The sequence below is a fragment of the Salmo salar genome, chromosome 06, assembly GCF_965601325.2.
Source record: "Salmo salar chromosome 06, fSalSal1, whole genome shotgun sequence".
Taxonomy (NCBI): Eukaryota; Metazoa; Chordata; class Actinopteri; order Salmoniformes; family Salmonidae; genus Salmo; species Salmo salar.
The window spans coordinates 94,859,524-94,886,922 of NC_138296.1; the positions used below are offsets into that span (position 1 = coordinate 94,859,524).

The 27,399-nt window shown below is 43.8% G+C and overlaps 1 protein-coding gene across 1 annotated transcript in view; it reads right to left on the reverse strand.

Annotated features, from left to right (window-relative positions):
- Positions 1-11,751: 11,751 nt before the first annotated feature.
- The window catches only part of fndc4a (fibronectin type III domain containing 4a), a 76,589-nt gene continuing 60,941 nt past the window's right edge, over positions 11,752-27,399 (reverse strand). Inside the window, exon 6 of the mRNA XM_045721184.2 lies at positions 11,752-13,030. Coding sequence (XP_045577140.1) covers positions 12,989-13,030 — 42 coding nt within the window. The 3' untranslated portion in view covers positions 11,752-12,988. The remainder of the gene's footprint in view (positions 13,031-27,399) is intronic.

A 27,399-nucleotide genomic window follows, 5' to 3' on the forward strand; every position in this document is an offset into this window, starting at 1 on the left:
GTGTGACTGAAGTGGTGTCTAGTCTCCTGTGTGACTGAAATGGTGTCTAGTCTACTGTGTGACTGAAGTGGTGTCTAGTCTACTGTGTGACTGAAGTGGTGTCTAGTCTACTGTGTGACTGAAGTGGTGTCTAGTCTACTGTGTGACTGAAGTGGTGTCTAGTCTACTGAGACTGAAATGGTGCCTAGTCTGTGTGACTGAAATGGTGCCTAGTCTACTGTGTGACTGAAGTGGTGTCTAGTCTCCTGTGTGACTAAAATGGTGTCTAGTCTACTGTGTGACTGAAGTGGTGTCTAGTCTACTGTGTGACTGAAATTGTGTCTAGTCTACTGTGTGACTGAAATTGTGTCTACTCTACTGTGTAACTGAAGTGGTGTCTAGTCTACTGTGTGACTGAAATTGTGTCTAGTCTACTGTGTGACTGAAATGGTGTCTAGTCTGTGTGACTGAAGTGGTGTCTAGTCTACTGTGTGACTGAAGTGGTGTCTAGTCTGTGTGACTGAAATGGTGCCTAGTCTGTGTGACTGAAATGGTGCCTAGTCTGTGTGACTGAAATGGTGCCTACTCTACTGTGTGACTGAAGTGGTGTCTAGTCTCCTGTGTGACTGAAATGGTGTCTAGTCTACTGTGCGACTGAAGTGGTGTCTAGTCTACTGTGCGACTGAAGTGGTGTCTAGTCTACTGACACTGAAGTGGTGTCTAGTCTCCTGTGTGACTGAAGTGGTGTCTAGTCTCCTGTGTGACTGAAATGGTGTCTAGTCTACTGTGTGACTGAAGTGGTGTCTAGTCTATTGTGTGACTGAAGTGGTGTCTAGTCTACTGTGTGACTGAAGTGGTGTCTAGTCTACTGTGTGACTGAAGTGGTGTCTAGTCTACTGAGACTGAAATGGTGCCTAGTCTGTGTGACTGAAATGGTGTCTAGTCTACTGTGTGACTGAAGTGGTGTCTAGTCTGTGTGACTGAAGTGGTGTCTAGTCTACTGTGTGACTGAAGTGGTGTCTAGTCTACTGTGTGACTGAAGTGGTGTCTAGTCTGTGTGACTGAAATGGTGCCTAGTCTGTGTGACTGAAATGGTGCCTAGTCTGTGTGACTGAAATGGTGCCTAGTCTACTGTGTGACTGAAGTGGTGTCTAGTCTCCTGTGTGACTGAAATGGTGTCTAGTCTACTGTGCGACTGAAGTGGTGTCTAGTCTACTGTGCGACTGAAGTGGTGTCTAGTCTACTGAGACTGAAGTGGTGTCTAGTCTCCTGTGTGACTGAAGTGGTGTCTAGTCTACTGTGCGACTGAAGTGGTGTCTAGTCTGTGTGACTGAAGTGGTGTCTAGTCTCCTGTGTGACTGAAATTGTGTCTAGTCAGTGTGACTGAAATGGTGCCTAGTCTGTGTGACTGAAATGGTGCCTAGTCTGTGTGACTGAAATGGTGCCTAGTCTACTGTGTGACTGAAGTGGTGTCTAGTCTCCTGTGTGACTGAAATGGTGTCTAGTCTACTGTGTGACTGAAGTGGTGTCTAGTCTACTGTGTGACTGAAGTGGTGTCTAGTCTACTGTGTGACTGAAGTGGTGTCTAGTCTACTGTGTGACTGAAGTGGTGTCTAGTCTACTGAGACTGAAATGGTGCCTAGTCTATTGTGTGACTGAAGTGGTGTCTAGTCTACTGTGTGACTGAAGTGGTGTCTAGTCTGTGTGACTGAAATTGTGTCTAGTCTACTGTGCGACTGAAGTGGTGTCTAGTCTGTGTGACTGAAGTGGTGTCTAGTCTCCTGTGTGACTGAAATGGTGTCTAGTCTACTGTGTGACTGAAGTGGTGTCTAGTCCACTGTGTGACTGAAATTGTGTCTAGTCTACTGTGTGACTGAAGTGGTGTCTAGTCTACTGTGTGACTGAAGTGGTGTCTAGTCTACTGTGTGACTGAAGTGGTGACTAGTCTACTGAGACTGAAATGGTGCCTAGTCTGTGTGACTGAAATGGTGTCTAGTCTACTGTGTGACTGAAGTGGTGTCTAGTCTGTGTGACTGAAATGGTGCCTAGTCTGTGTGACTGAAATGGTGCCTAGTCTACTGTGTGACTGAAGTGGTGTCTAGTCTCCTGTGTGACTGAAATGGTGCCTAGTCTACTGTGTGACTGAAGTGGTGTCTAGTCTCCTGTGTGACTGAAATGGTGCCTAGTCTACTGTGTGACTGAAGTGGTGTCTAGTCTACTGTGTGACTGAAATTGTGTCAAGTCTACTGTGTGACTGAAGTGGTGTCTAGTCTACTGTGTGACTGAAGTGGTGTCTAGTCTACTGTGTGACTGAAGTGGTGTCTAGTCTGTGTGACTGAAACGGTGCCTAGTCTGTGTGACTGAAATGGTGCCTAGTCTGTGTGACTGAAATGGTGCCTAGTCTACTGTGTGACTGAAGTGGTGTCTAGTCTCCTGTGTGACTAAAATGGTGTCTAGTCTACTGTGTGACTGAAGTGGTGTCTAGTCTACTGTGTGACTGAAATTGTGTCTAGTCTACTGTGTGACTGAAATTGTGTCTAGTCTACTGTGTAACTGAAGTGGTGTCTAGTCTACTGTGTGACTGAAATTGTGTCTAGTCTACTGTGTGACTGAAGTGGTGTCTAGTCTACTGTGTGACTGAAGTGGTGTCTAGTCTACTGTGTGACTGAAGTGGTGTCTAGTCTACTGAGACTGAAATGGTGCCTAGTCATGGTGCCTAGTCTGTGTGACTGAAATGGTGTCTAGTCTACTGTGTGACTGAAGTGGTGTCTAGTCTGTGTGACTGAAATGGTGCCTAGTCTGTGTGACTGAAGTGGTGTCTAGTCTACTGTGTGACTGAAGTGGTGTCTAGTCTGTGTGACTGACATTGTGTCAAGTCTACTGTGTGACTGAAGTGGTGTCTAGTCTACTGTGTGACTGAAGTGGTGTCTAGTCTACTGTGTGACTGAAGTGGTGCCTAGTCTGTGTGATTGAAATGGTGCCTAGTCTGTGTGACTGAAATGGTGCCTAGTCTACTGTGTGACTGAAGTGGTGTCTAGTCTCCTGTGTGACTAAAATGGTGTCTAGTCTACTGTGTGACTGAAGTGGTGTCTAGTCTACTGTGTGACTGAAATTGTGTCTAGTCTACTGTGTGACTGAAATTGTGTCTAGTCTACTGTGTAACTGAAGTGGTGTCTAGTCTACTGTGTGACTGAAATTGTGTCTAGTCTACTGTGTGACTGAAGTGGTGTCTAGTCTACTGTGTGACTGAAGTGGTGTCTAGTCTACTGTGTGACTGAAGTGGTGTCTAGTCTACTGAGACTGAAATGGTGCCTAGTCTGTGTGACTGAAATGGTGTCTAGTCTACTGTGTGACTGAAGTGGTGTCTAGTCTGTGTGACTGAAATGGTGCCTAGTCTGTGTGACTGAAGTGGTGTCTAGTCTACTGTGTGACTGAAGTGGTGTCTAGTCTGTGTGACTGAAATGGTGCCTAGTCTGTGTGACTGAAATGGTGCCTAGTCTACTGTGTGACTGAAGTGGTGTCTAGTCTCCTGTGTGACTGAAATGGTGTCTAGTCTACTGTGCGACTGAAGTGGTGTCTAGTCTACTGTGCGACTGAAGTGGTGTCTAGTCTCCTGTGTGACTGAAGTGGTGTCTAGTCTACTGTGCGACTGAAGTGGTGTCTAGTCTGTGTGACTGAAGTGGTGTCTAGTCTACTGTGTGACTGAAATTGTGTCTAGTCAGTGGGACTGAAATGGTGCCTAGTCTGTGTGACTGAAATGGTGCCTAGTCTGTGTGACTGAAATGGTGCCTAGTCTATTGTGTGACTGAAGTGGTGTCTAGTCTACTGTGTGACTGAAGTGCTGTCTAGTCTACTGTGTGACTGAAGTGGTGTCTAGTCTACTGAGACTGAAATGGTGCCTAGTCTGTGTGACTGAAGTGGTGTCTAGTCTACTGTGTGACTGAAGTGGTGTCTAGTCTACTGTTTGACTGAAGTGGTGTCTAGTCTGTGTGACTGAAATGGTGCCTAGTCTGTGTGATTGAAATGGTGCCTAGTCTGTGTGACTGAAATGGTGCCTAGTCTACAGTGTGACTGAAGTGGTGTCTAGTCTCCGGTGTGACTAAAATGGTGTCTAGTCTACTGTGTGACTGAAGTGGTGTCTAGTCTACTGTGTGACTGAAATTGTGTCTAGTCTACTGTGTGACTGAAATTGTGTCTACTCTACTGTGTAACTGAAGTGGTGTCTAGTCTACTGTGTGACTGAAATTGTGTCTAGTCTACTGTGTGACTGAAGTGGTGTCTAGTCTACTGTGTGACTGAAGTGGTGTCTAGTCTACCTTGTGACTGAAGTGGTGTCTAGTCTACTGAGACTGAAATGGTGCCTAGTCTGTGTGACTGAAATGGTGTCTAGTCTACTGTGTGACTGAAGTGGTGTCTAGTCTGTGTGACTGAAATGGTGCCTAGTCTGTGTGACTGAAGTGGTGTCTAGTCTACTGTGTGACTGAAGTGGTGTCTAGTCTGTGTGACTGAAATGGTGCCTAGTCTGTGTGACTGAAATGGTGCCTAGTCTGTGTGACTGAAATGGTGCCTAGTCTACTGTGTGACTGAAGTGGTGTCTAGTCTCCTGTGTGACTGAAATGGTGTCTAGTCTACTGTGCGACTGAAGTGGTGTCTAGTCTACTGAGACTGAAGTGGTGTCTAGTCTCCTGTGTGACTGAAGTGGTGTCTAGTCTACTGTGCGACTGAAGTGGTGTCTAGTCTGTGTGACTGAAGTGGTGTCTAGTCTACTGTGTGACTGAAATTGTGTCTAGTCAGTGTGACTGAAATGGTGCCTAGTCTGTGTGACTGAAATGGTGCCTACTCTGTGTGACTGAAATGGTGCCTAGTCTACTATGTGACTGAAGTGGTGTCTAGTCTCCTGTGTGACTGAAATGGTGTCTAGTCTACTGTGTGACTGAAGTGGTGTCTAGTCTATTGTGTGACTGAAGTGGTGTCTAGTCTACTGTGTGACTGAAGTGGTGTCTAGTCTACTGTGTGACTGAAGTGGTGTCTAGTCTACTGAGACGGAAATGGTGCCTAGTCTGTGTGACTGAAATGGTGTCTAGTCTACTGTGTGACTGAAGTGGTGTCTAGTCTGTGTGACTGAAGTGGTGTCTAGTCTACTGTGTGACTGAAGTGGTGTCTAGTCTACTGTGTGACTGAAGTGGTGTCTAGTCTGTGTGACTGAAATGGTGCCTAGTCTGTGTGACTGAAATGGTGCCTAGTCTGTGTGACTAAAATGGTGCCTAGTCTGTGTGACTGAAGTGGTGTCTAGTCTACTGTGCGACTGAAGTGGTGTCTAGTCTGTGTGACTGAAGTGGTGTCTAGTCTACTGTGTGACTGAAATTGTGTCTAGTCAGTGTGACTGAAATGGTGCCTAGTCTGTGTGACTGAAATGGTGCCTTAGTCTGTGTGACTGAAATGGTGCCTAGTCTATTGTGTGACTGAAGTGGTGTCTAGTCTCCTGTGTGACTGAAATGTTGTCTAGTCTACTGTGTGACTGAAGTGGTGTCTAGTCTACTGTGTGACTGAAGTGGTGTCTAGTCTACTGTGTGACTGAAGTGGTGTCTAGTCTACTGTGTGACTGAAGTGCTGTCTAGTCTACTGTGTGACTGAAGTGGTGTCTAGTCTACTGAGACTGAAATGGTGCCTAGTCTGTGTGACTGAAGTGGTGTCTAGTCTACTGTGTGACTGAAGTGGTGTCTAGTCTACTGTTTGACTGAAGTGGTGTCTAGTCTGTGTGACTGAAATGGTGCCTAGTCTGTGTGATTGAAATGGTGCCTAGTCTGTGTGACTGAAATGGTGCCTAGTCTACAGTGTGACTGAAGTGGTGTCTAGTCTCCGGTGTGACTAAAATGGTGTCTAGTCTACTGTGTGACTGAAGTGGTGTCTAGTCTACTGTGTGACTGAAATTGTGTCTAGTCTAATGTGTGACTGAAATTGTGTCTACTCTACTGTGTAACTGAAGTGGTGTCTAGTCTACTGTGTGACTGAAATTGTGTCTAGTCTACTGTGTGACTGAAGTGGTGTCTAGTCTACTGTGTGACTGAAGTGGTGTCTAGTCTACCTTGTGACTGAAGTGGTGTCTAGTCTACTGAGACTGAAATGGTGCCTAGTCTGTGTGACTGAAATGGTGTCTAGTCTACTGTGTGACTGAAGTGGTGTCTAGTCTGTGTGACTGAAGTGGTGCCTAGTCTACTGTGTGACTGAAGTGGTGTCTAGTCTACTGTGTGACTGAAGTGGTGTCTAGTCTGTGTGACTGAAATGGTGCCTAGTCTGTGTGACTGAAATGGTGCCTAGTCTGTGTGACTGAAATGGTGCCTAGTCTACTGTGTGACTGAAGTGGTGTCTAGTCTCCTGTGTGACTGAAATGGTGTCTAGTCTACTGTGCGACTGAAGTGGTGTCTAGTCTACTGTGCGACTGAAGTGGTGTCTAGTCTACTGAGACTGAAGTGGTGTCTAGTCTCCTGTGTGACTGAAGTGGTGTCTAGTCTACTGTGCGACTGAAGTGGTGTCTAGTCTGTGTGACTGAAGTGGTGTCTAGTCTACTGTGTGACTGAAGTGGTGTCTAGTCTACTGTGTGACTGAAGTGGTGTCTAGTCAGTGTGACTGAAATGGTGCCTAGTCTGTGTGACTAAAATGGTGCCTAGTCTGTGTGACTGAAATGGTGCCTAGTCTACTATGTGACTGAAGTGGTGTCTAGTCTCCTGTGTGACTGAAATGGTGTCTAGTCTACTGTGTGACTGAAGTGGTGTCTAGTCTATTGTGTGACTGAAGTGGTGTCTAGTCTACTGTGTGACTGAAGTGGTGTCTAGTCTACTGTGTGACTGAAGTGGTGTCTAGTCTACTGAGACTGAAATGGTGCCTAGTCTGTGTGACTGAAATTGTGTCTAGTCTACTGTGTGACTGAAGTGGTGTCTAGTCTACTGTGTGACTGAAGTGGTGTCTAGTCTGTGTGACTGAAATGGTGCCTAGTCTGTGTGACTGAAATGGTGCCTAGTCTGTGTGACTGAAATGGTGCCTAGTCTGTGTGACTGAAGTGGTGTCTAGTCTCCTGTGTGACTGAAATGGTGTCTAGTCTACTGTGCGACTGAAGTGGTGCCTAGTCTACTGTGCGACTGAAGTGGTGACTAGTCTACTGAGACTGAAGTGGTGTCTAGTCTCCTGTGTGACTGAAGTGGTGTCTAGTCTACTGTGCGACTGAAGTGGTGTCTAGTCTGTGTGACTGAAGTGGTGTCTAGTCTACTGTGTGACTGAAATTGTGTCTAGTCAGTGTGACTGAAATGGTGCCTAGTCTGTGTGACTGAAATGGTGCCTAGTCTGTGTGACTGAAGTGGTGCCTAGTCTACTGTGTGACTGAAGTGGTGTCTAGTCTCCTGTGTGACTGAAATGGTGTCTAGTCTACTGTGTGACTGAAGTGGTGTCTAGTCTACTGTGTGACTGAAGTGGTGTCTAGTCTACTGTGTGACTGAAGTGGTGTCTAGTCTACTGTGTGACTGAAGTGGTGTCTAGTCTACTGAGACTGAAATGGTGCCTAGTCTGTGTGACTGAAATGGTGCCTAGTCTACTGTGTGACTGAAGTGGTGTCTAGTCTCCTGTGTGACTAAAATGGTGTCTAGTCTACTGTGTGACTGAAGTGGTGTCTAGTCTACTGTGTGACTGAAATTGTGTCTAGTCTACTGTGTGACTGAAATTGTGTCTACTCTACTGTGTAACTGAAGTGGTGTCTAGTCTACTGTGTGACTGAAATTGTGTCTAGTCTACTGTGTGACTGAAGTGGTGTCTAGTCTGTGTGACTGAAATGGTGTCTAGTCTGTGTGACTGAAGTGGTGTCTAGTCTACTGTGTGACTGAAGTGGTGTCTAGTCTGTGTGACTGAAATGGTGCCTAGTCTGTGTGACTGAAATGGTGCCTAGTCTGTGTGACTGAAATGGTGCCTACTCTACTGTGTGACTGAAGTGGTGTCTAGTCTCCTGTGTGACTGAAATGGTGTCTAGTCTACTGTGCGACTGAAGTGGTGTCTAGTCTACTGTGCGACTGAAGTGGTGTCTAGTCTACTGACACTGAAGTGGTGTCTAGTCTCCTGTGTGACTGAAGTGGTGTCTAGTCTCCTGTGTGACTGAAATGGTGTCTAGTCTACTGTGTGACTGAAGTGGTGTCTAGTCTATTGTGTGACTGAAGTGGTGTCTAGTCTACTGTGTGACTGAAGTGGTGTCTAGTCTACTGTGTGACTGAAGTGGTGTCTAGTCTACTGAGACTGAAATGGTGCCTAGTCTGTGTGACTGAAATGGTGTCTAGTCTACTGTGTGACTGAAGTGGTGTCTAGTCTGTGTGACTGAAGTGGTGTCTAGTCTACTGTGTGACTGAAGTGGTGTCTAGTCTACTGTGTGACTGAAGTGGTGTCTAGTCTGTGTGACTGAAATGGTGCCTAGTCTGTGTGACTGAAATGGTGCCTAGTCTGTGTGACTGAAATGGTGCCTAGTCTACTGTGTGACTGAAGTGGTGTCTAGTCTCCTGTGTGACTGAAATGGTGTCTAGTCTACTGTGCGACTGAAGTGGTGTCTAGTCTACTGTGCGACTGAAGTGGTGTCTAGTCTACTGAGACTGAAGTGGTGTCTAGTCTCCTGTGTGACTGAAGTGGTGTCTAGTCTACTGTGCGACTGAAGTGGTGTCTAGTCTGTGTGACTGAAGTGGTGTCTAGTCTACTGTGTGACTGAAATTGTGTCTAGTCAGTGTGACTGAAATGGTGCCTAGTCTGTGTGACTGAAATGGTGCCTAGTCTGTGTGACTGAAATGGTGCCTAGTCTACTGTGTGACTGAAGTGGTGTCTAGTCTCCTGTGTGACTGAAATGGTGTCTAGTCTACTGTGTGACTGAAGTGGTGTCTAGTCTACTGTGTGACTGAAGTGGTGTCTAGTCTACTGTGTGACTGAAGTGGTGTCTAGTCTACTGTGTGACTGAAGTGGTGTCTAGTCTACTGAGACTGAAATGGTGCCTAGTCTGTGTGACTGAAGTGGTGTCTAGTCTACTGTGTGACTGAAGTGGTGTCTAGTCTGTGTGACTGAAATTGTGTCTAGTCTACTGTGCGACTGAAGTGGTGTCTAGTCTGTGTGACTGAAGTGGTGTCTAGTCTCCTGTGTGACTGAAATGGTGTCTAGTCTACTGTGTGACTGAAGTGGTGTCTAGTCCACTGTGTGACTGAAATTGTGTCTAGTCTACTGTGTGACTGAAGTGGTGTCTAGTCTACTGTGTGACTGAAGTGGTGTCTAGTCTACTGTGTGACTGAAGTGGTGTCTAGTCTACTGAGACTGAAATGGTGCCTAGTCTGTGTGACTGAAATGGTGTCTAGTCTACTGTGTGACTGAAGTGGTGTCTAGTCTGTGTGACTGAAATGGTGCCTAGTCTGTGTGACTGAAGTGGTGTCTAGTCTACTGTGTGACTGAAGTGGTGTCTAGTCTGTGTGACTGAAATGGTGCCTAGTCTGTGTGACTGAAATGGTGCCTAGTCTGTGTGACTGAAATGGTGCCTAGTCTACTGTGTGACTGAAGTGGTGTCTAGTCTCCTGTGTGACTGAAATGGTGTCTAGTCTACTGTGCGACTGAAGTGGTGTCTAGTCTACTGTGCGACTGAAGTGGTGTCTAGTCTACTGAGACTGAAGTGGTGTCTAGTCTCCTGTGTGACTGAAGTGGTGTCTAGTCTACTGTGCGACTGAAGTGGTGTCTAGTCTGTGTGACTGAAGTGGTGTCTAGTCTCCTGTGTGACTGAAATTGTGTCTAGTCAGTGTGACTGAAATGGTGCCTAGTCTGTGTGACTGAAATGGTGCCTAGTCTGTGTGACTGAAATGGTGCCTAGTCTACTGTGTGACTGAAGTGGTGTCTAGTCTCCTGTGTGACTGAAATGGTGTCTAGTCTACTGTGTGACTGAAGTGGTGTCTAGTCTACTGTGTGACTGAAGTGGTGTCTAGTCTACTGTGTGACTGAAGTGGTGTCTAGTCTACTGTGTGACTGAAGTGGTGTCTAGTCTACTGAGACTGAAATGGTGCCTAGTCTATTGTGTGACTGAAGTGGTGTCTAGTCTACTGTGTGACTGAAGTGGTGTCTAGTCTGTGTGACTGAAATTGTGTCTAGTCTACTGTGCGACTGAAGTGGTGTCTAGTCTGTGTGACTGAAGTGGTGTCTAGTCTCCTGTGTGACTGAAATGGTGTCTAGTCTACTGTGTGACTGAAGTGGTGTCTAGTCCACTGTGTGACTGAAATTGTGTCTAGTCTACTGTGTGACTGAAGTGGTGTCTAGTCTACTGTGTGACTGAAGTGGTGTCTAGTCTACTGTGTGACTGAAGTGGTGACTAGTCTACTGAGACTGAAATGGTGCCTAGTCTGTGTGACTGAAATGGTGTCTAGTCTACTGTGTGACTGAAGTGGTGTCTAGTCTGTGTGACTGAAATGGTGCCTAGTCTGTGTGACTGAAGTGGTGTCTAGTCTACTGTGTGACTGAAGTGGTGTCTAGTCTGTGTGACTGAAATGGTGCCTAGTCTGTGTGACTGAAATGGTGCCTAGTCTGTGTGACTGAAATGGTGCCTAGTCTACTGTGTGACTGAAGTGGTGTCTAGTCTCCTGTGTGACTGAAATGGTGTCTAGTCTACTGTGCGACTGAAGTGGTGTCTAGTCTACTGTGCGACTGAAGTGGTGTCTAGTCTACTGAGACTGAAGTGGTGTCTAGTCTCCTGTGTGACTGAAGTGGTGTCTAGTCTACTGTGCGACTGAAGTGGTGTCTAGTCTGTGTGACTGAAGTGGTGTCTAGTCTCCTGTGTGACTGAAATGGTGTCTAGTCTACTGTGTGACTGAAGTGGTGTCTAGTCTACTGTGTGACTGAAGTGGTGTCTAGTCTACTGTGTGACTGAAGTGGTGTCTAGTCTACTGTGTGACTGAAGTGGTGTCTAGTCTACTGAGACTGAAATGGTGCCTAGTCTGTGTGACTGAAATGGTGTCTAGTCTACTGTGTGACTGAAGTGGTGTCTAGTCTGTGTGACTGAAATGGTGCCTAGTCTGTGTGACTGAAGTGGTGTCTAGTCTACTGTGTGACTGAAATTGTGTCTAGTCTACTGTGACTGAAATTGTGTCTAGTCTACAGTGTGACTGAAATGGTGCCTAGTCTACTGTGTGTCCATCTGTCACACAGTAGAGGAAGTGTGTCCATCTGATGAATGGGAATGTGCCTGAACTCAATTTTATACACTAATTGTAGTCTCACCCATTAATTTCTAACGGCCGGTCATTTTTGACCGGGAACACCACAGGTGTACAAAAGTTAAATAATTTAATGAAAATCATCAACATGTATTTTGTGTGTTCAGATGCTCTGTGTGGACAAAGTCATGGAATCTTATGACCATCAGATTAAATTAACTACATTTTTCAGAGAGAAAAAACGTGTAAATCGGTCCAATTAATGAGCAACATTCATCACCATCATCCTATTGGTGAACGTAGAAAACAATATAGAAAAAACTATGATCTGTTTTAGTAGTAGTCAATGTGTAGCAGAGATGAGTCGGTCATGGTTGTACATGGTCACGTGATGGGTAGATGGTAGATCCGCCAGCGACTTCAGAATGAGTGTTGACCCTCGGGGCTAAGTGGGAATTTCCTAATGGTCAAGATGTTGATTTCTTCCGTGATCGACCCGTGTGATACATATGCATGCAATTTCAATTTGGGTAATTTCCTGTTACATCATAATATGTCTGGGCAGCAGCTATTCCGTTTGAATTTGAAATAAACTTTATTGTTCAATATGTCAGGTAAAACACAGTGTCAGGATATTTACAAGTGTCAAAACAACCAAACAAACAAGTCCTCACTAACAGGAAGGATGGTCATATGACAATAGAAAAAAATTATAATATTCTGCTTTTTCCAGTATTGCAATATTTTTTGTTATTGCATATTTTGTTTTGGTAAAATAGAGAGCACATCAAATACTATGGTGCGGGTGAATGACCGTCATGGGTCCTCCAGTAGTCAAACTATGTAATGTAGACATTTACATTTACGTCATTTTAGCAGACGCTCTTATCCAGAGCGACTTACAGTAGTGAATGCATACATTTCATAAAACATTTTTTTTTCTTCATATGCACGGACATGCGTCAATAACGCGTTGATGATGGTCATAAGGTATGTATTCATCTACAACTACGTGTGTTCAGAACTAGTTTCTATTGCTATAGTCTGTCGGACATTTTCACCTGTGATAACTACTCCAAGTATGAGTATTTGTGGCAACCAATTGGGATGTTATTATTGTGAAATGACTGTACAAGGGGGAAGAGGATTAAGTTGCAGTTTAAAAAAAAAAAACAGATCAAAGGTTATAATCAAAGTAACATAATCCATAACATGGAATCTAGTTTATATTCAAAACACACATGACAACATGAACAGGGAGGGCTAGATTCAGTCTGTATTGTGGGTAAGATCCGTGTTTTACCACGATAACATTTTAAAGGGAATTTCTGATTAAACTGATATATGCAGAGTGGACAGTCATTACAGTCTCTGCGAACGCAGGAACATTGCCTTTAAATTTTGCTGTAGCACGGATCGATCTCTCCCGCAACACGGATTGAATCTACACCAGAGACAGATGTCCCAGAGATGGCCATGGTGTACTAATTACAAACCAAGTATCTCACTTGAAATACTTTAACGATACCTGCATAATGTATAATGTATTAACATTAAAATAGTGTATGTGCAATCACCCTGCAGGCGTGCTTGTGTATTTGTATGTATACTTAACTCTCTCTGTGTGTGTGTGTGTGTGTGTTCTTTGCTAAATTAGCTTGGCCGACATGCATCAATGGTCATGCCTCAGGGCGGCAGTTTATCTAATGACTTGTTTTGTCTTCATCAGAGAGGAGGAGAGAAGATTGAGGAGTTGGAGAATGTAGCAACGGAGGAGGAAGGTTGGAATTGCCGTCTGCATTCTTCCCTTAAACCTCAATTATGTTGATAGATTGTAGCGATGGATGAAACTGCAATAGATGGAAACAGACAGACACATCAGGCTTCGTGAGCAATATTCTGACGTCACCTTAGACCTTTATAAACACAACCCAATTATTATTTTTTTGTGTTCTAAAGGCCATTGTAGAGGCCAAAACTTTATCTTTTAACCCTTGTGAGGTCTTAACATTCTGTATACTCACCTTGTCCTAAGGGTAAAAAAAAAATGACCCGCCTTCACTAAACCCCTAGAATAAAGCAGCTTAATTGAATTTTAAACCCCAAATCTGTTTTGCAAGAAGAAACAACCTGTCACCTGATATTCACAAACTTTGTGAATATCTGGGTTTTCCCTCTTCACAATGCAGAAAGACTGCATTTAATCAGTGGACACCACTCATTTTTATTACAACACACCTGTCATAATTGTTTTCTTTACTTAAGTAGAGTTTTTTTTAATTATTATTATTATTATGCTAAAGGTACTGCATAGGTGTAAACATGTTTTTTTGCAAGAGATAGGACTTGTATAGCCTAAGAAAGTAGCAGAAATGTGCAGAATGTAGTTTTGAATGTATTTTATTGAAGGGGAACAATAAGTCTTCAACTTTTTGGGCAACATAGTGATTTATTATTATATACTGTACAATGAGGAATTCAACTACAAAATACTAGTCTTCTCCCAGTTTTTGAACCATTGCACCCACCCACAAGGTGTATAAACAACAACAATAAATAATAATAAAATAAGATAATAGATACAAAACAAAAATGTGAAGAACATAAATCAATCAACTCTAATTAGCACATGTAGGACAGTATGCAAGTGTGTGTGCATGGACTTTGCTGATGTATTTCTCACATGTGCAGCACATAGTATTTATTTTACAGTCCTTTTGGGGGCAGAATTGGCATCTCCTCCGCTTGCCTGCCCCAGCTGCAGCTGTAACCGATGTGAAATGGCTAGCTAGTTAGCGGTGGTGCGCGCTAATAGCGTTTCAATCGGTGACGTCACTCGCTCTGAGACCTTGAAGTAGTTGTTCCCCTTGCTCTGCAAAGGGCCGCGGCATTTGTGGAGCGATGGGTAACGATGCTTCGAGGGTGGCTGTTGTCGATGTATGCAGAGGGTCTCTGGTTCGAGCCCAGGTAGGGGCGAGGAGAGGGACGGAAGCTATACTGTTACACAGCCTCGGGTGGATCAGGACAAGATTCAGCCCCCTGAACAGCTTTCACAAGCACTGCAGAGGCTGCTGTGCGGTGGAGGCGCTCCCTTCTTTGAATGTGTGGGTTTACAAGTGCCTTTCCCAGCTGCTCCAGGAACACCCTCCTCTTGTTCTGCTTATCAGGCATCCAGGTAGGGTTAATCTTGTTCCATATCACGAAGGCATTGTATGAGGACACATCAATGATGTTATGGAAGATGACCAGGGGCCAGAGGGCAGTCATCCTCCTGCAGCTGTAATTTCCAATCACCTTGTCCAGGTTGTCCACGCCTCCTTTGTTGTGGTTGTAGTCCAGGATGTTGGCTGGCTTCCTGTCCTCACGATCACCATTTTGTGCAGTGTGCTCAGGAGGGGCACATTGTTGTTCCTCTTTGGGAGGTAAGAAACTAGAGTGGTGGTGGGGGGGGGGGGGGTGAAGGCAAACTGATGAGAAGGCCTCTCTCCCCCATGTTGTGAGGAGTGCAGGGGGGAGCTCAGGCTTGTTCTTTCTAACTGTGCCAACCATGGTGATCTTCCTCTTCAGGAGCTGCTGGCTGAGTTCAATCAGTAGCACACATAACATGAATTTCTCATTGTGTGTGTGTGTGTCTTTGTGGTGTGTAAATGATTTTATAACTGCTGGGTCAAAAATGACCTTAAGACAATCTTTGTATCCTGGTGCTGTTCAGCTTCCATGGAAATATGAACAAAAGCAATGTTTCACTTTTTCTAATGTTGGGGTCACTCTAGGAAAAGTCATCAAATCTCAAGTTGAAAAAATATCATTTAGGGGGTTTTCTCTGCTGTTTAACATGTTCATTGGTTATTATTATACTGTCAGAGGGAAACAAAACGGTCTGAATGTGAGTGAGGGGGTCTGGGGTCCACTCACCAACCAAGAATTCACAAAATGGACAATCACCATATTGAGACTGCATGCAGAATTCTGCTAAATATATCCTCTGTGTACAACGTAATACACCAAATAATGCATGCAGAGCAGAATTAGGCCGATACCCGCTAATTATCAAAATCCATTAAAAAAAGTGAAATTCTACAACCACCTAAAAGGAAGCGATTCCCAAACCTTCCATAACAAAGCCATCACCTACAGAGAGATGAATCTGGACAAAGCCCCAGGACAGCAACACAAAAAGACCCAACCAAATCATGTGAAAACAAAAATTACTTGACACAATGGAAAGAACTAACAAAAACACTGAGAGAACTGGAATGCTATTTGGCCCTAAACAGAGAGTACACAGTGGCAGAATACCTAACCACTGTGACTGACCCAAAAATAAGGAAAGCTTTGAATATGTACAGACTCAGTGAGCATAGCCTTGCTATTGAGGCAGATCTGGTTCTCAAGAGAAGACAGGCTATGTGCACACTGCCCACAAAATGAGGTGGAAACTGAGCTGCACTTCCTAACCTCCTGCCAAATGTATGTGTCACAACTTCCGCCGAAGTCGGTTCCTCTCCTTGTTCGGGCGGCGCTCGGGGGTCAACGTCACCGGTCTTCTAGCCATCGCCGATCCACTTTTCATTTTCCATTTGTTTTGTCTTGTTTTCCCATACACCTGGTTTACATTGCCCTCATTACTTGTCATGTATTTAACCCTCTGTCCCCCCCCCCATGTCTGTGTGTGTGTAATTGTTTATTGTCAGGTTGGCAGTCTTCTGGCTGGTTTGCGCCAGGTTATATTTTACACCCGTGCTTTTTGACAGCCTGTACTTTTTACTTTGTTATTTTGTACTTAGTGCTGCCTCACTTGTTCTGAGGGCATTTTGTTTTTGTGACGCGGTTGGGTTCTATTCATATATTGCCTCAGTAAAGTGCCTTGTCCACTCATCTCTGCTCTCCTGCGCCTGACTTCCAATGCACCAGCTACAGCCACACCTTGACAGTATGACCATATTATAGACACACACTTACAAAAGTTCCAAAGGAATAGAGACATTTCAAATGTCATATTATGTCTATATACAGTGTTGTAACGATGTGCAAATAGTTAAAGAACAAAAGGGAAAAGAAATAAACATAAATATGGGTTGTATTTATAATGTGTTTGTTCTTCACTGGTTGCCCTTTTCTTGTGGCAACAGGTCACCAATCTTGCTGCTGTGATGGCATACTGTGGTATTTCACCCAGTAGATATTGCAGTTTATCAAGATTGGATTTGTTTTCTAATTCTTTGTGGGTCTGTGTAATCTGAGGGAAATATAATGTTTACTGTTCATTTTATATTGTTAATTTCACTTTGGTTTATTATCTATTTCACTCGCTTTGGCAATGCAAACATATGTTTCCCCATGCCAATAAAGCCCATTGAATTGGGGGGAGGAGAGCGAAAGAGAGCGAAAGAGAGCGAGAGACAGAGAGAGACAGAGAGAGAGACAGAGAGAGACACAGAGACAGACAGAGACAGAGACAGACAGACACAGACAGACAGAGACAGACAGAGACAGACAGAGAGAGAGAGAATTAAAAAAAAATAGTTTAGTAGTGTTGGATGAAGTTAATTTTTTTCAGAAGGATATATACAACTACCCTCCACAACATAACAACTCCAAACCTACAACCTGATTTTGGTCAAAATTACCTGGAAGGATTCCTCCTACCAAGGATTCTTACTGCCAGCAAATTCTATGGCAAATCAACAACCAGCAAAAGAAGCAGAAAGTGCAATCCCCCAAAATACCATCCAACCTGGAACTGAGTGAGTCATGTTAAGTCTGAAGCTACTTCTAAAGCCAAGAAGGAAAATACATTACAATAATCTCTAGATATTTTACTTTATAAAGGCTGAAAGCTAAGTTAAGGCTATCAAGCTTGCTAGGACAGAACATACCCTGCAACTTCAATTTGTACAGAGGTGTAAAATGAGAGGTGTGAAAGCCCTTGAGCCCAAATGCAGAGGCCTCTTTGGCCCCCTGTTCCATGGCTTCCCCTTGAGCAGAGGTCATCACAGCACAGTACTCCTTGGATGTAAAAAAAAGAAAGGAGAAGACATGGAAAGAGTAGAAAAAGAAGCTCCTCATGGACAATCCACTGACAGTTTTTGCTGACTGCTACAAAAATGAGAACGTAAGCAACTTAATCTTCCACACAGACCATCCCCTGGCATGGCGCAGTGCTATATTAACACACTATTCATCTGTCAAGAGAGGGGGTGTTAGCGATGGGTGGAAACTCAGGATACTAGACAATGAGGACTCCGAGACAGCCAATGTCAACCTGTAAGTCTGGAACAGTATTGAACAGGGCCCCAACCCCAAACAGTTTGAGCAAGACTTCCACAGAATCAAAGAGTTTGAGTTTATTTTGTTTTTACAGGGACAGTGCACATTAATCAACGTTTCAGTAAAAGTGACGGTTTTAGCCAGCCGGCTAATTTTCAACCGCAGTCCCTGGGCAGGTTATTAAAAACAATTACAATACAGACAATCATTGAGCAGTGAGCACACGCAGAGTAACATAGGACAAGCAAGACATAGCATACAGACAGAGCAACATAGGACAAGCAAGATGTAGCATACAGACAGAGCAACATAGGACAAGCAAGATGTAGCATACAGACAGAGCAACATAGGCCATGCAAGATGTAGCATACAAACAGAGCAACATAGGACAAGCAAGATGTAGCATACAGACAGAGCAACATAGGACAAGCAAGATGTAGCATACAGACAGAGCAACAAACATAGGACAAGCAAGATGTAGTTTACAGACAGAGCAACATAGAACAAGCAAGATGTAGCATACAGACAGAGCAACATAGAACAAGCAAGATGTAGCATACAGACAAAGCAACATAGAACAAAAAGCAACAAGACAAAATCCATAAAAGCAACAGAGTGTTTCGATACCTCACAAGCTACAGACAACAGACAACATGGAAAGCGGCAATACACAGCTAGGGATTATGTTCACAAATCTGATTGACCTTTAGCCATGTCTTCATGCATTTTGTGAAAGTGTGATATGTGGTGCAGTTATGTGTGTCTGGTGGCAGTGTATTCCAGACATGGGAAGCTCTCACAGAGAAAGCGGATTTACTAAAGGTGCTTTTCCTTAAGGGAACTACACAGTCACCTCTCATGGCAGACCTTGTGGATCTGCTGCCATATGTTTGGGTTTTCTGTGTAACAAAAGTACTGAGTGGAGGGGGAGCCAGGCCATTTAGGATCTGGAATACAAGACATGCGTCGGTGTATTGCACAAGATTTTCCCAACTCAGGAGCTCATGCTTTCTGAGGATGTAACAGTGATGATGGCTATTGGGCTTCCTATCAAGCACTTTGAACTGAATAGGTTTTAATGTTGTATAGCAAGCTTGGGTCCAACTAGTCAAGCAGTATGTTAAGTGGGGGAGTATCATAGATTTGAAGTACAGTTTTGCTACCTCTGTAGTCAAACAATTTCGTACAAATCGGAAATGAGCTAGGTTGAATTTGGTTATTTGAATTACCTTTTTCACCTGCTTTTTAAAAGAGAGGTTAGAATCAAGTATGATGCCAAGGTACTTAAAATCAGATACCACCTGGAGCTTCTCCCCTGATACACAGACATCTGGTTCAGTAGCATCAGATACCACCTGGAGCTTCTCCCCTGATACACAGACATCTGGTTCAGTAGCATCAGATACCACCTGGAGCTTCTCCCCTGATACACAGACATCTGGTTCAGTAGCATCAGATACCACCTGGAGCTTCTCCCCTGATACACAGACATCTGGTTCAGTAGCATCAGATACCACCTGGAGCTTCTCCCCTGATACACAGACATCTGGTTCAGTAGCATCAGATACCACCTGGAGCTTCTCCCCTGATACACAGACATCTGGTTCAGTAGCATCAGATACCACCTGGAGCTTCTCCCCTGATACACAGACATCTGGTTCAGTAGCATCAGATACCACCTGGAGCTTCTCCCCTGACACAGACATCTGGTTCAGTAGCATCAGATACCACCTGGAGCTTCTCCCCTGATACACAGACATCTGGTTCAGTAGCATCAGATACCACCTGGAGCTTCTCCCCTGACACACAGACATCTGGTTCAGTAGCATCAGATACCACCTGGAGCTTCTCCCCTGATACACAGACATCTGGCTCAGTAGCATCAGATACCACCTGGAGCTTCTCCCCTGATACATCTGGCTCAGTAGCATCTGTTGCCCTCTTTGTGAAGAACATGCAAACAGTTTTTTTCACATTGAGATGCAAACACGAGTCACTGAGCCACTTTGTAACCTGGACCATTACAGTAGTGAGTTCTTGTGCAGCTTGTTGTTTGCTCTTTGCATGCACATATATCACTGTATCATCTGCATACATTTGAACTTCAGACCCAGTACAGACAGAAGGCAGATCATTAATGTACAGGCTGAACAGGAGGGGCCCCAGTATTGACCCTTGGGGCACGCCCACATCATAGCTAAGAGTGGGCGACAGCTCATTGCTCACTCTGACACACTGAGTTCTGCCTTCCAAGGTATGATTTCATCCATCTCAAGGCATCGGGGGAAAAGTTGAACTTGGACAATTTTGTGATGAGATCCTCATGGTTAACAGTATCAAAAGCCTTCCTTAGGTCCAGAAACACAGCCCCAACAACAACCCCTTTATCCATCTTGGACTTCACATTTTCAAGAAGAAAGCAGTTGGCCGTTTCTGTGGAGTGTTTCGCTCTGAAGCCAAACTGCATGGAGTGTAATGTGAAGAGGCTGTTGTTGAGGTGGGCAATCAGTTGTTCTGCTACACACTTTTCAACAACCTTCGACTTCCATACCCTTGGAAACACCCCCAGACAAATAGATGTGTTGGTGACCTTAGTAATGGGGCCAATGAGTGACTCTTTGTAGTTTTTAAGAAAGGTAAGAGTCCAGCCCAAACACATCTTTGACTTTAGAGTTCTTTAGTGAGCTAATCACCTTGTTCCCCTCTGACTCAGAAACCTCCCTTATGATGAAGACAGGTTGAGCGTCATTCACTAGCACTGAGCCCAAGAAACCAGTGGAGGGGTTCTGTGTCAGTACCCTGATGGAGTCAACAAAGTAGGAATTGAAGGCTATTGCTATTTCGACTGCATCCTGTGTTAGATTGTTATTCACCATGATTTCTAGTCTTTTTGCGGTGTTACTATGGTCTTTCCCTGTTAACTTTTTTAGATTCTCCCAGATCAATTTAGAATGTCCCTTTTCGCTTCACCAATTATGTTAATAAAAAAAGTTTGCCTTGGCCTGTCTGACTTCTTTCATCACCTTATTTCTCAACATGGTAAACCTACGTCTGTCATGCTCTAATTTGGATTTTAGGGCTGTTTTTAAGAGCATAATCTCGTTCTTTCATCAATTTCCAGATTTCCCCATTTAGCCAAAGAAGAGTGCTCTTTTGGCCAGGTTTGGATTTGATTTTCTTCAGGAAACCATTTATTGTAGTCTGGATTGTGGATAGAAAAACCTGACTATCAGCTTTCACATCTGTATAGGACAAGAGATCGTTCCAGTTAATTCCCTTAATTGCGTTTATAAAATAGTTTAATTCACTCTTAGGTATTCTTAGTTGATCTGTCTTTCTAACAGTAGAGAGGTTAAACTTGCTCTTAGACAGCTTTCTGGCTATAAGTGTCAGATTATGATCAGACAGCCCAGTAACCATATTGAATGATTTAGTCAATCTCTCTGGTTTATTACTGAACACCAAATCAATCTGTGTTTTGGTTGGCTCTTTAAGAGGGTGAACAGCAGGAGAAGCTCTTTCTTGGTGACGATTCCCCGAGCGAGTAAGACCAGACCCCCTCCTTAAACAGCCCCACAGACAAGCAACCCCAAGTGGAGAATCAAACCCCACAGCACACAGCAGGAAAGGGTGGCAACAACACCCAAGGGAGTGATTTAAAAAAAAAAGCTTCTTCCACTTTCCTCAACTCATGAGTGGTTATCTCCACCCTGCTACCACGAAAAGACTTCCACCCTGCTACCATAAGGCGGGTAAACGCATTTCCTGTAACTGTACCCAACACCTAATAAAAGAGCAATGGACACCCTGCCCAGACCAGCGAGACACTCCCCTGACAACACTCCCCTGACAACCTCAGCACACACAGGGACAAACACCTACAGTGCATTGGGAAAGTATTCAGACCCTTTGACTTGTTCCACATTTTGTTAAGTTACAGCCTTATTCTATCATGGATTAAATAAACAAATGTCCTCATCAATCTACATACATTACCTCATAATGACTAAGCAAAAACAGGTTTTGAGAAACTTTGACAAATGTATTAAAAATAAAAAAAAAGAGAAATAGCTTATTTACAAAAGTATTCAGACCCTTTGTTATGAGAATCAAAATTGAGCTCTGGTGCATCCTGTTTCCATTGATCATCCTTGAAATGTTTCTACAACTTGATTGGAGTCCAGGTGTGGTAAATTCAATTGATCTGAAATGATTTGGAAAGGCACACACCTGTCTATATAAGGTCCCACAGTTGACAGTGCATGTCAGAGCAAAAACCAAGCCATGAGGTCGAAGGAATTGTCCATAGAGCTCTGAGACAGGATTGTGTCGAGACACAGATCTGGGGAAGGGTACCAAAAAATCTCTGCAGAATTGAAGTTTCCCCAAGAACACAGTGGCCTCCATCATTCTTAAATGGAAGAAGTTTGGAACCACTAAGACTCTTCCTAGAGCTGGCCGTCTGGCCAAACTGAGCAATCGAGGGAGAAGGGCCTTGGTCAGGCAGGTGACCAAGAACCCGATGGTCACTCTGACAGAGCTCCAGAGTTCCTCTGTGGAGATGGGAGAACCTTCCAGAAGGACAACCATTTCTGCAGCACTCCACCAATCAGGCCCTTATGCTAAAAGTGGCCAGACGGAAGCCACTCCTCAGTAAAAGGCACATGACAGCCCACTTGGAATTTGCCAAAAGGCACCTAAAGGACTCAGACCTTAAGAAACAAGATTCTCTGGTCTGATGAAACAAAGATTTAACTCTTTGGCCCGAATGCCAAGCGTCATGTCTGGAGGAAACCTGGCACCATCCCTTCGGTGAAGCTTGGTGGTGGCAGCATCATGATGTTTTCCAGCGGCAGGGACTGGGAGACTAAGTCAGGTTTGAGGGAAAGATGAACGGAGAAAAGGACATCAGACTGGGGTGAAGTTTCACCTTTCAACAGGACAACAACCCTAAGCACACAGCCAGGACAACGGAGGAGTGACTTTGGGACAAGTCTCTGTCCTTGAGTTGCCCAGCCAGAGCCCAGACTTGAACCTGATCGAGCATCTCTGGAGAGACCTGAAAATATCTACGCAGCGATGCTCCCCATCCAAATACAGGAGTACCAAGCTTGTAGCGTCCTACCCAAGAAGACTCAAGGCTGTAATCACTGCCAAAGGTGCTTCAACAAACATTTGTCCTTATAGGGTATTGTGGGTATAGTTTGATGAGGGGAAAAAACTATTTAATACATATTGGAAAATGTGGAAAAAGTCAAGGGGTCTGAATACTTTCCAAATGTACCTGGAGGTGACAGCGTTCCCTCCCCCTAGACACAACTATGACAACATAACCAACAAAAACCGCTGTCGCATGCTGGATCTGTACGCAGTCAATGGTATGCTTTGAGGGGCCTCCTACGGTAGGTACCTCAACCCAGAGTGTCTCAGAGCGTTCACAGTCAGCCCACTGACAACCCTATCAGATCACAGCAAAATCACAGCCTACTTGAACAGAGCAATACTCAACCATGAGGCATCAAAGCCCAACAAACAGCATGCTATTAAAAAATGCTATCGATGGAAGGAAGATAGTGTAGAAGCCGACCAAAGAATAATTGGACAAAAAACAAATCCAATCCCACAGTAGACAACTTCCTCGACAAAATGTTTCCCTGCAATAGTGAAGGTGTTCATTTAGTAGAAAGCCTGAACAGTATATTTGACATATCAGCTAACATAGCGAATAAATACAAAAATCAAGCAGAAAACCTAAGAAAATTAAGAGCAATGAGAAATGGTTTGATGAAGAGTACAAAAACCTAAGAAAGAAATTGAGAAACCTATCCAACCAAAAACGAAGAGACCCAGAACACTAAAACAGTACAGAAGGAACAGCACGTCAGAAAAACAGCTGTGATTGAAGAATACATAGAATTAAGTTACTTCTGGGAAAATTGGAAAACACTGAACAAACAACCAAACAAAAAAGAGCTATCTATCTATCTATCTAAAATGGAGACGTATGGATAAACCACTTCTCCAAACTTCTCCGGCCATATTACAAAGACTAAGAGTAAAAACATATGCATGCCAATTTACAAAACATAGAATCAGCTATTATAGACTACCAGAACCCATTGGATTCTCCAATTACATTGAATGAGCTACAGCAGAGGTTCCCAAACCTTATTTTACCCAGGGCCCCTTACCAGCATTGGGGAATATCCTGCCCCCCCATTCTACTATTTGCACATTGTCACAACTGTACATAGCCTATGCAACATTTGAAATGTTATACTACATCTTTTAACTGCTAATAATATAATGTTTTAAACGTTGTTATTCTCTTAACTGTTTGTGTGTGTAATGTTTACTGTTTTAATATCTTGATTGTTGTTGTCCTGATCTTGTTTAATTCATTTTGTAGCTTTTATTTTTTATTTTTTTCACTTGCTTTGGCAATACAAATACGTTTCCCATGCCAATAAAGCCCCATTGAATTAGAGAGAGAACATGCTAATCTAACTCCCTTGACTCAGTGTACTATTTAAAGCATGCGTTTCATTTCTCTGTTGGAAATAAGAAAGGTTCACACTTCCGACAACAAAACACCACCCCATTGTCAGTTATCAAATCCGTAGTCGTTAACAGCTGTTGTTAGTGCTGTTGTGTTGTTAATTATTATTTTTCTGCACGCGTTGTCCTTGTCTTTCTCAGCAAACTGTCCAAACAGATCTATGTGTCTCTGACAGATTTAAAAAGTTATTCAACACCATCAATCGCCATCGTTAAGCAATGTCTGGCCACATCGTTTAGGTGAGAAGAAGAATCGATCGTCATGAAAGCCTCTTTTCTCGCCTAGTTCTACAATTTCTCTTCTTATAATCTGATTTTAAACCTTACCCTAACTTTCATCCTAACGTTAACTACACTGCTTACTTTATGCTAGCGACAGCTAGCCTAGCGGTTAGAGCATTGGGCCAATAACTGTAAGATTGCTGGTTCAAATCCCCAAGCCACCTAGGGGAAAAATATATTAATGTGCCCTGGAGCAAGGCACTTAACCAAAATAGCTCTTGTAAGTCGCTCTGGATAAGAGATTCTACTAAATGTAAACATTTGCATATTTTTCTCAACAATATGATGATAAAGTTTTATGATTTACCCCTTAAAATATTAATAAGAAATGCGTGAAAGAAATGAGTGACAAAAAAATCCTACTCGAAAAGCTTACTTCATCAATTCTACCGGTTAAAGTTAATCAAGCTTTCATCACAACCCTCATCAGAAACCCTCTCTTTCCCCATCGGACCCTTAACGACAAGAGGAAGAGTATGAGCCAGGACATTTGTTCACCTCCTTGCTCGGGTGGTGCTCGGCGGTCGACGTCACCGGTCTTCTAGCCATCACTGATCCATTTTTCATTTTCCATTGGTTTTGTCTTGTCTTCCTACCACACCTGGTTCCAATCCCATTAATTACATGCTGTGTATTTAACCCTCTGTTTCCCCTCATGTCCTTGTCGGTGATTGTTTGTGATGTTATGTTACGTGGGTTTGTGTATCGGTGTGCGACAGGTATACTTTACCCATTTATTTTGTACTTTGGTTTTGGAGTTTAAAAAAAAAATTAAATACTCCATTATTAACCAACTTGGTTTCTCCTGCGCCTGACTTCCCTGCCACCTACATACACGAATATGACAACACTGAAGAGGATTACCCCTGAGATTCTTCAAACAGGAGAGACAGAGAGAGAGAGCTTCAATACCTCCCTACCCTGGGGGTTGGTGAACATTATAATGAAAATGACCCCTCACTTCGACTGGCTGATGGCTTCAATAACACTAAGCTCTCAAAGGCTTTTGCATGTTCCCTAAATGGCAGACAATAAACATCTATTCCCTATATAGTGCACTAGTTTTTTTTACCAGCGCTCATAGGACTCTGTTCAAAATAGCCCGGTCAAATAGAGCGCACTATACAGGGAATAGGGTGCCATATGGGACATATCCTAAATCTGTTGGCCATTACCGAGTGTTATTCAGTGTTCCACCTCTCACACTCTCTCTCTCTCTGTGTCCCCATTTGGCAAGCAGATCCCAGTTGCATGTATTTTTCATAGCAGGGACTGTCTACTTCTTTTTCACTTCTCTTCTGCAGTCCTCCACATAAAGACGCTGCTACAACAATCCACCATTAACACCCAATGTAGGCGTCATCGTTGACATATGGAATTAGGATGTATGTTTTTTTTTTTTTTTTTATAATTTCTTTTTTTCCCAGTTTGACGACAACACCTGTGAGATGGAAAGGGATATGTGACATTGATACATTCTGTATATTCCTATAGTCCAACAGTACAGGTTGCCATGGTGATGAGGGGCTGCCTGTGAATATAGCATGGTATGTCACTGGGTTGTTAGACGACAGGGGAATCTTTCACAGAGAAGGTCACAGGTAAACTAGTGGTTAGAGCTAGTGGTTGCTGGATCGAATCCCCGAGCTGACAAGGTAAAAAAAAAAATCGGTCGTTCTGCCCCCTGAGCAAGGCAGTTATAACCCACTGTTCCCCCGGGGTGCCGAAGACGTGGATGTCGATTAAGGCAGCCCCCCGCAGCACCTCTCTGATTCAGAGGGGTTAAATGTGGAATACACATTTCAGCTGAAGGCATTCAGTTGTACAACTGACTAGGTACCCCTCTTTACCATTAAATGGAACACACACGCACACACACTGAAGTTCACAGTTGAAATGGAGTGCTGGGATATACTTAGGTTTCAAGGCTGAAATGGACACCACTATAGAGGTTACTGAGAGGGCAGCAACAGAAACGGTCTCCTCTGAGTGGAGAGTGGAGAGTCTATGATTCAGCCCAGTGATAAGTGGAAGCAGTCAGGGTGTAAAGTGGTGGAGTGATATGTGGATGCAGTCAGGGTGTAAAGTGGTGGAGTGATATGTGGATGCAGTCAGGGTGTAAAGTGGTGGAGTGATATGTGGAGGCAGTCAGGGTGTAAAGTGGTGGAGTGATAAGTGGAAGCAGTCAGGGTGTAAAGTGGTGGAGTGATATGTGGATGCAGTCAGGGTGTAAAGTGGTGGAGTGATATGTGGATGCAGTCAGGGTGTAAAGTGGTGGAGTGATAAGTGGAAGCAGTCAGGGTGTAAAGTGGTGGAGTGATATGTGGATGCAGTCAGGGTGTAAAGTGGTGGAGTGATATGTGGATGCAGTCAGGGTGTAAAGTGGTGGAGTGATATGTGGAGGCAGTCAGGGTGTAAAGTGGTGGAGTGATAAGTGGAGGCAGTCAGAGTGTAAAGTGGTGGAGTGATATGTGGAGGCAGTCAGGGGGTAAAGTGGTGGAGTGATATGTGGAAGCAGTCAGAGTGTAAAGTGGTGGAGCTGTAGAGATTACAGGTATTGCTGTACAGTATTTGACTGCTTCTGAACGTGATATTTGATGCAAGTACATGAATACATCATCAGGTACACAATGTGGTGCCTACTATTACTTTAGTACAAGTATATTACATTTACTATAGTACAATTGTATTACAATTACTATAGTACATGTATATTAAAATTATATTATAATTACTATAGAACAATTATATTACAAATACAATAACACAATTATATTACAATTGCTTACTGTTACAGTATGGGTACTTGACTTAATGGCTAATAAGTTGACCATTTTCTAAGTACCTTGCTCATTGATTGGAAAGCAGCTGCTGTCATCCCCCTCTTCAAAGGAGGGGACACTCTTGACCCAAACTGCTACAGACCTATATCTATCCTACCCTGCCTTTCTAAGGTCTTCGAAAGCCAAGTCAACAAACAGATTACAGACCATTTCGAATCCCACCGCACCTTCTCCGCTATGCAATCTGGTTTCACCTCAGCCACGCTCAAGGTCCTAAACGATATCGTAACCGCCAGTGATAAGAAACAATACTGTGCTGCCGTATT